Source organism: Vigna umbellata, chromosome 2 (assembly GCF_029865625.1).
Source record: "Vigna umbellata cultivar VRB3 chromosome 2, Vumbellata_1.0, whole genome shotgun sequence".
Taxonomy (NCBI): domain Eukaryota; kingdom Viridiplantae; phylum Streptophyta; class Magnoliopsida; order Fabales; family Fabaceae; genus Vigna; species Vigna umbellata.
This window is the reverse complement of record NC_142166.1, coordinates 6552327-6559410: the sequence shown is the minus strand read 5'-3', so window position 1 is coordinate 6559410 and position 7084 is coordinate 6552327. Positions and strand designations below refer to the sequence as shown.

The 7084-nt window shown below is 29.0% G+C and overlaps 1 protein-coding gene across 1 annotated transcript; it reads left to right on the top strand.

Moving 5' to 3' along the window:
- Positions 1-887: 887 nt before the first annotated feature.
- LOC124834269 (GDSL lipase-like) lies at positions 888-2852 on the top strand. Its single transcript, XM_047308931.2, has 5 exons — positions 888-1204; positions 1386-1504; positions 1664-1894; positions 1993-2251; positions 2335-2852. Exons 1-5 carry the CDS (start codon positions 916-918, stop codon positions 2637-2639), a joined length of 1203 nt encoding a protein of 400 aa, XP_047164887.1. The 5' UTR covers positions 888-915; the 3' UTR covers positions 2640-2852.
- The last annotated feature ends 4232 nt before the right edge of the window (positions 2853-7084 follow it).

Here is a 7084-nt window from a genome sequence, read left to right as displayed (position 1 = left end):
GTTCGGGCGGAGTTAACCATTATCCAAGTCAATCTAGTTGATCCAAGTCGGCACAAACCCAAATTAGTTCTTTTATACGTTGACTTAAGTCAACTCTATTTGATATTGAGGTGATGCAATTCAGATCAAAGTCAAATAAAATAAATTACACCGAAATCTACACAAATCAACTTAAGTCCAGGTCCAACTTAGTCGACTTGACCATTATTTGATATTAGTTAAATGTATTAAATTGATCTTTTTTTAATATGAACAAAGTCAATTCAATCTAAATTTAATTAAACTTCAATTAAATTAAAAAATCTAAAATTAATTTATTTAATTAAATTAGATTTGAATTACAAATTCAATATATTTTATTGGATCTAGATTTTGAAAAATTGATTCTAGGACTACCACTGCAAAATATGCTATTATTTTATTCGCTCATCTTTAATTGTTATGATTTTTTATGCTGGTTGTGTTTTAAGTTTTTATGTTAAACCTAATCCAATTAGGTTGTTAATTTTTTGTATTAATAATGTTTATTTTGTTTGACGTGATAAATGGTTATTTAATATGGCATCTCTTACCGTTAATGATATACATTAGAAATTATTCCTATTAACCTAATGAACTAATTAAAGAATAATTTTATACATAGGTGAAAGTCAAGAATTACCATAAAAATACTATTTTAATTACTTGATTAGGTGGAAGTCAATAATTTTACCACTGCTCTTTCTGCCTATCCTTTCACAGGTTTTCTGAAAGTGTTCTGTTGGAAATTAAATTCTTGATCGGAATATGGTAAATTAATACTAATCACGTTTGGTGGAATCTGCATCGGTTGCATCGCGGTTGAAAGCATAGTATGCTCTTTATAAATAGCACAAAAAGGAACGTGAAAGGGTGAGTAATTGAAAAGTTTTGAAGATGGCAAAGAAAAATTTTCCCATGGGTTTCTCTGTTGTTTGCATAACCTTAATCCAGTTTATAGCTTCACTCAATTTCAGCACATCCCATAACGAAATTAGCACTAGTACAACAACCACACCTAAGGCTTTTTTCATATTTGGCGACTCCACTGTAGATTCTGGCAACAACAACTTCATAGATACTATTCCAGAGAACAAAGCAGATTACAAACCATATGGACTCAACGCTTTTTCTCATGAACCAACGGGACGATTCTCAGATGGTCGTGTCATTGTAGATTTTATAGGTATGCGCCTTTTTTTTTATGTGCATCACTTCCGTTATATAGACTCTATCATTTTCCACTGTTAATAATTCAGTGACCATAAAAGAGATCACAAATGATTTTGGTGTAGTTTTTGAAGCAAATATCATAGTACTTTGTCCTTGTTGTGTGCTAAATTAACTTCTATTACGTGCTGATGCAGCTGAATATGCTGAGCTTTCACTAATTCCTCCATTTTTGCAACCAAATGCTGATTTCAGCAACGGTGTCAACTTTGCTTCTGGTGGGGCAGGTGTTCTTTCTGAAACCAATAATAAACTGGTAAATTGCCGGCACCATATGATACATAGTAATGTAACACAACTGTTGTCTGAGATAATAACATCACATGAACCTTTTCAACCTATATCTGTCATCCGTGATATGTAACTTGTGAACCTGACTTATGAAGAACTCTTAAACAAGTTGCTATGTGAATAGGTGATTGATTTTCAAACACAATTACGTCACTTTGAAGAAGTGAGGAACTTGTTATCAGAAAAGCTTGGAGAAAAGAAAGCAAAGGAATTGATCTCAGAAGCAATTTATTTCATTAGCATAGGAAGCAACGATTACATGGGTGGTTATCTGGCTGATCGCAAAATGCAAGAAAGCTACAATCCTGAGCAATATGTTGGAATGGTCATTGGAAATTTGACACAGGCCATCCAAGTAAGCCTAATTTGCTTGCTAAATTAAACAAACTAAATGAAACCCTGATCGGCTTTCTTAATGAGGAAGAACATAACAAGTTGATCTCTTTTTTACAGATTCTATATGAGAAAGGAGCAAGAAAATTTGGGTTTTTGAGTTTGTCTCCTTTGGGTTGCTTGCCAGCTCTTAGATCTCTAAACCCTGAAAGCGACAAAGGTGGTTGCTTTGAGGCAGCTTCTGCTCTTGGTCTAGCACATAATAATGCTTTGAGTAATGTTCTCACAAGCCTGAAAGAAGTCCTTGAAGGGTTCATGTACAGCAACTCTAATTTCTTTGACTGGCTTCTAGATAGAATAGATAACCCCACAAATTATGGTATGTAATTTCCAACCAATTCATGGACAAAAACAAGTATGAAAAAGTCTTGGTAACCAGTTGGATTTTTGTTTTTTATGAAGGTTTTAAAGATGGAGTTAATGCTTGCTGTGGAAGTGGACCATACGGTGGCATTTTCACCTGTGGGGACACTACGAAAGATACAGAGTTCAGCTTATGTGACCATGCTGGTGATCATGTATGGTGGGATTCTTTTCATCCAACACAGAAGATTCATCAGCAATTCGCCAAGGCATTATGGGATGGACCATCCTCCTCTGTAGGGCCATACAATTTGAAGCAATTCTTCTCCAACAACGAGATCACGCTCACTATAGCTGATGTAGTTGATGCCCCAGAAAACCAGCAACACACTTTCAGTATCTGAGTTCTTTTTTTTTCTTTTCACAAGTGGAACGAAATTTAAATCAATCTCAAAGGTAATGGTTGAAGAACTGAAATAAGAACGTTAATTTCTACTGAATATCATACAGCAGCACGTTGAAAAGTCATAAACACCGTGCTTTATCAGTTTTAATTTCTTGACTGGTACTGTAATGATACTGATTATCATTCTCAATTTAAAATAAAACTTTGAATATCTGTGTGATAAATATAAATTCAATATATGCGCAAGTGTCGATCATGATCCCAACTTTGGACCTTATTTTTTATCATTAAAAAGTGTGGCTTATTTATCACTACATTAGCCCTCGTTATTACATCTCTTACATTAAGTGCAACGCCGAGTATAATTTCTACACAATGAACTGTATTGAGGAGACTGTTACCTTTCACAGTACAAGAATAGTCACAAAGAGATGGACCAGCTCCTAAGACTCCATTTATAGAGGAGTTCGGTATATGAAGATTAGGTAAAGAATTTCCATCACAACCTCACTAACTATATTTTGCAACCAATAACCAGTGTTACAACAAACAACAACTTCTGTTACACCAATACTTTAAAGACATAGACAAGGTTTATAATATGAGAAGACACGTCTTAATATCTTAATATATATGTTAAATACACAACATTCATATTTTTATAATAATATACTATGACATATTAACTCCATAATGATCAAACTAGGAATGACTTGGGCATAGACAAACTAGGGGTGACTTGGGCATAGGCAAACTCAGTTGTATGTGGTCAGTCCTTACTAAAATAAATGTGGACTCATCCAACTCAACTAAATGAGATCTACTTGTATATATTACAGATTGATTCGTCTTGACTTGTACTCAGACAAATTCTTTTTAATATCGGCCTAGATTGATTTGTTTTGACTTGTTTTCAGATTAATTTGTCTTGACTTTGAACCCTTGTTAATTTAGTTTGACTAGAGCCTAAGATGACTCGACTTGATCTAGGCAAGGGTCGATTCGCCTTGACCTGGGCCCAAACAAACTGTCCTCTACTTAGGTCATACTAATTCACATAGATTAGATTCAAGCTTGGACTGACTCATTTGGACCTAAGTTCGAGTTGACTTGACTCTACTCGGATCTAGATTAATTTAGTTTGACATTGGTCAATTCAATCTAGAGTCGAGTTGAATTTGTTTGGCTTTGACCCAGATCAAATCGAACCAATTAGGTCTAGCCCAACTAGCATTTTGTAACTTGAAATAACATAAATGTTCCTTAGATTTTGGATTTTCAAAATTTAAAAAAATATTCAATCCAAACAAATGGATTTGACTTAAGACTTGAAAATATGGATTTGGATTTGAAATAAATCCATTTAAATGGACCTAAAATAATATGGATTTTAATACTTATGATTGGATTTGACAATTTGAATTTTTTACTGACCTCTTGGACAGAAGTGCAAGACACATGTCATTACAAGATGAAGTATTCAAAGAAAGATGCAACACAAGTTTAAACCCAACCCTTAAATCCAAGACTCTATATCATCAAATTTCTAAATACGTTTTATTTTGAGATGAAGACTTATGAGATGCAATATGAAGACAACAATAAGATACACACAACATAAAACCTTGATGAAGGTACGAGACGTGCTAAATTTGAATAATCAGAAAGTGTAAATTGCTCTAAACTTAGACACAATATATTCAAATACAAGATATGTTAAAACAATACGTCTAAGAGTTGTAAAACGTTAAATTTGGACTCATCCCAATGATGATTTTGACATAACACACCAATTATCTGAGTCTGTATGCTCAAAATGGTATTGCCAAAACAAACGAGGAGTTTTAGAAGAAAAAGTTTATCCTTACTTCAACACCTTGTGTGACAATAAAATGTGTCTACCAAAAGCAAAAACATGTTTTTAAAATATACTAACATAAGGATAGGTTACAATATAAAAATTTCAATGATCTAATTTATGATATTTATAAAAGAAAGTTTTTTAGGTAGAATCAACTCATGAATGATTATTAATAAGCATACAAACTTTACATAGATTCTTTTGCGTTAAAAGAAAGTAAAAAAAAAAAAAGTTAAAGTGCTACTAAAGTTTAAACTATAGTACAAAGAATGCCATTAGATTTATCATATTTATTGAGAGCTTGTGAAACAACTACTTTTTGTATAACCTATAGAAATTCTGTATAGGGAGACATTATGTATTTGGTGTTTAATCTCAAAGGAGATTACCGGATGACTTAGATAGGTTTTGTGTACATAAGTTAAAAGTGGCAAAAAAAAAACTATACTTGTAATTCTTTATGATCAGTGGAAAGATAACTCATCAGAGTTAGTTCAAGTAGAAGGTAAACAATATAAAACTAAATTGGACAATAAAACTTCAAGTAATAAAATATATTAAGCAACCAAAAACATGTTAAATCAAAGCAATCTTAAAAATAAAAATAGGAAAAAATATCATAATAACAAAAATGAAAATACATGAATAGTTTTCACGTTAAAATAGGAATAAAATGTGAAATATCATGAATAAATATTAAAATATTAAAATAGTGAATGATGACTTTACTATTAATATTGAAATATTTAAATAATAAGTGACTACGTCGAGCAGTGCATCAACTTTACTATTACATATTAAAATATTTAAATAGAGAATGATGACTTTACTATTAAATGATAAGAATATATAGGAAAAGTAATGGTAAAATAATATTATAATAAAAGTATAAATTTTTAATATAACGGTAAGAGAAGTAAAACATAAGAATTTTGATAGTTGTATATGTAAATCTTTCTTACTTATTCTTCTTAATTTTTATTTTTTTTTCTAAGAAAATCTTTATTGAGCAAGATTTTTGAAGTTGTTTAGAGAAAGTATTCAATTTAAGAAGTAGAATTTATTTGGTAAAGTTATTTTAAGGTAATGGAAGATATACATTTATTTTATATATTTCATTTTTTTATATTTATTGAATTTAATTATTTATTGTTGTTATTTTTATTTTATTAGTGAGATGTTTTATAATCTCATTTTTATTTATTTATTTATTTATGATTATTTTATTAGTGAAGGTAGATAATCTCAATTTTTATTTATTTATTATTATTATTTTTACTTTATTAATAGGTTTTTATAATCTCATTCTTATTTGTTTATTGTTATTATTTTATTTGTGAGAGATTTATAACCTCTTATTTATTTATTTATTATTATTATCTGTGTTAATAATCTTATTTTTATTTATGTATTGTTATTGTTTTGAATTTATTAATGAAGTATTTATAACCTTATTCTTATCTAATTATTGTTATTATTTTATTTGTAAGATATTTATAACTTTATTTTTACTTATTTTTTGTTATTATTTATCTAGTGCTACTTGCAACCTCATTTTCATTTGTTCATTATTTATATTTAATTTATTTAGTAAAGTCTTCATCACATCATTTTTATATTTATTATTCAGTTTATTTAGTGAGGTGTTCAAAACCTCATTTTTATTTATATTTATTTGTTTGTTTATTTTATTTAGTGAGGCAATTTTAACCTCATTTCTTTTATTTACTTGTATTTATTATGTGTATTTATCTTATTAAGTATGTTTTTGACATCATTTTTATTTTATAACTATTTATCCATAAAAGAAATTAAGAGGAGAATTAGTATATTGACTAGAAAAGTGGGAACCTTTGAAAGTACCCTGAGACATTTTAAGTCTATTCCTTGTAGTTGTCTTTAATAGGAATAAGTCAAAAAAATGTCACCTACTATGTTTATGGTGGTAATAATTTTAACTCGAAAAGAGAAATTTTGGTCTTAGTTTGAAGAATCAGAAGAACACAGTTTATAAGTTTTGACTCGTACAAATCAGCCCTAAATCAATTTTTCCAATTAAAAAAACCCTATCTTCTGTAGTTAAGTAACACATCAGCACGCACACAACTAAGTAATGACACGTTTTCGTTTAGTTAGATTTAACGAAAGAGACAAATTTGATACAACAAAACTGTGAACAAAATAGACTATTAAACTAAATAAAAGCTATCATGGATCATCACATGATAATAAGAACATCATATGTCACGATTATTATTATATGATGTGGTTTTCAACTTAGTCTCATATTTATAATTTTCATTTAATTTAGTCACCATATTTATAATTTTGATTTAATTTAATTAAATTTTTTAAAATAGAATAATTTAGTTTTTTTTTAATTTGAGACTAAACTAATAATTAATCTCTATTACAACTTATATATTCATATTAAAATATCCATTTTAATGTGACTGTGTCACTTTATATTTACATTTTTAATATTTAAAAGAAATTATAAGTTAAAATAGAATTTTTTTATGTAAAAATATAATTGAATATCTAGGTGAAATGATTTAATGTATAAATTTTAAAAAAATATG

Bases quoted from the DNA above. Each gene is read 5' to 3' on its own strand.
- LOC124834269 (XM_047308931.2), top strand. From the start codon at position 916: ATGGCAAAGAAAAATTTTCCCATGGGTTTCTCTGTTGTTTGCATAACC. The intron at 1,895-1,992 runs GTAAGCCTAATT...TCTTTTTTACAG, and splicing joins ATTTGACACAGGCCATCCAA to ATTCTATATGAGAAAGGAGC. The intron at 2,252-2,334 runs GTATGTAATTTC...TTTTTTATGAAG, and splicing joins AGATAACCCCACAAATTATG to GTTTTAAAGATGGAGTTAAT.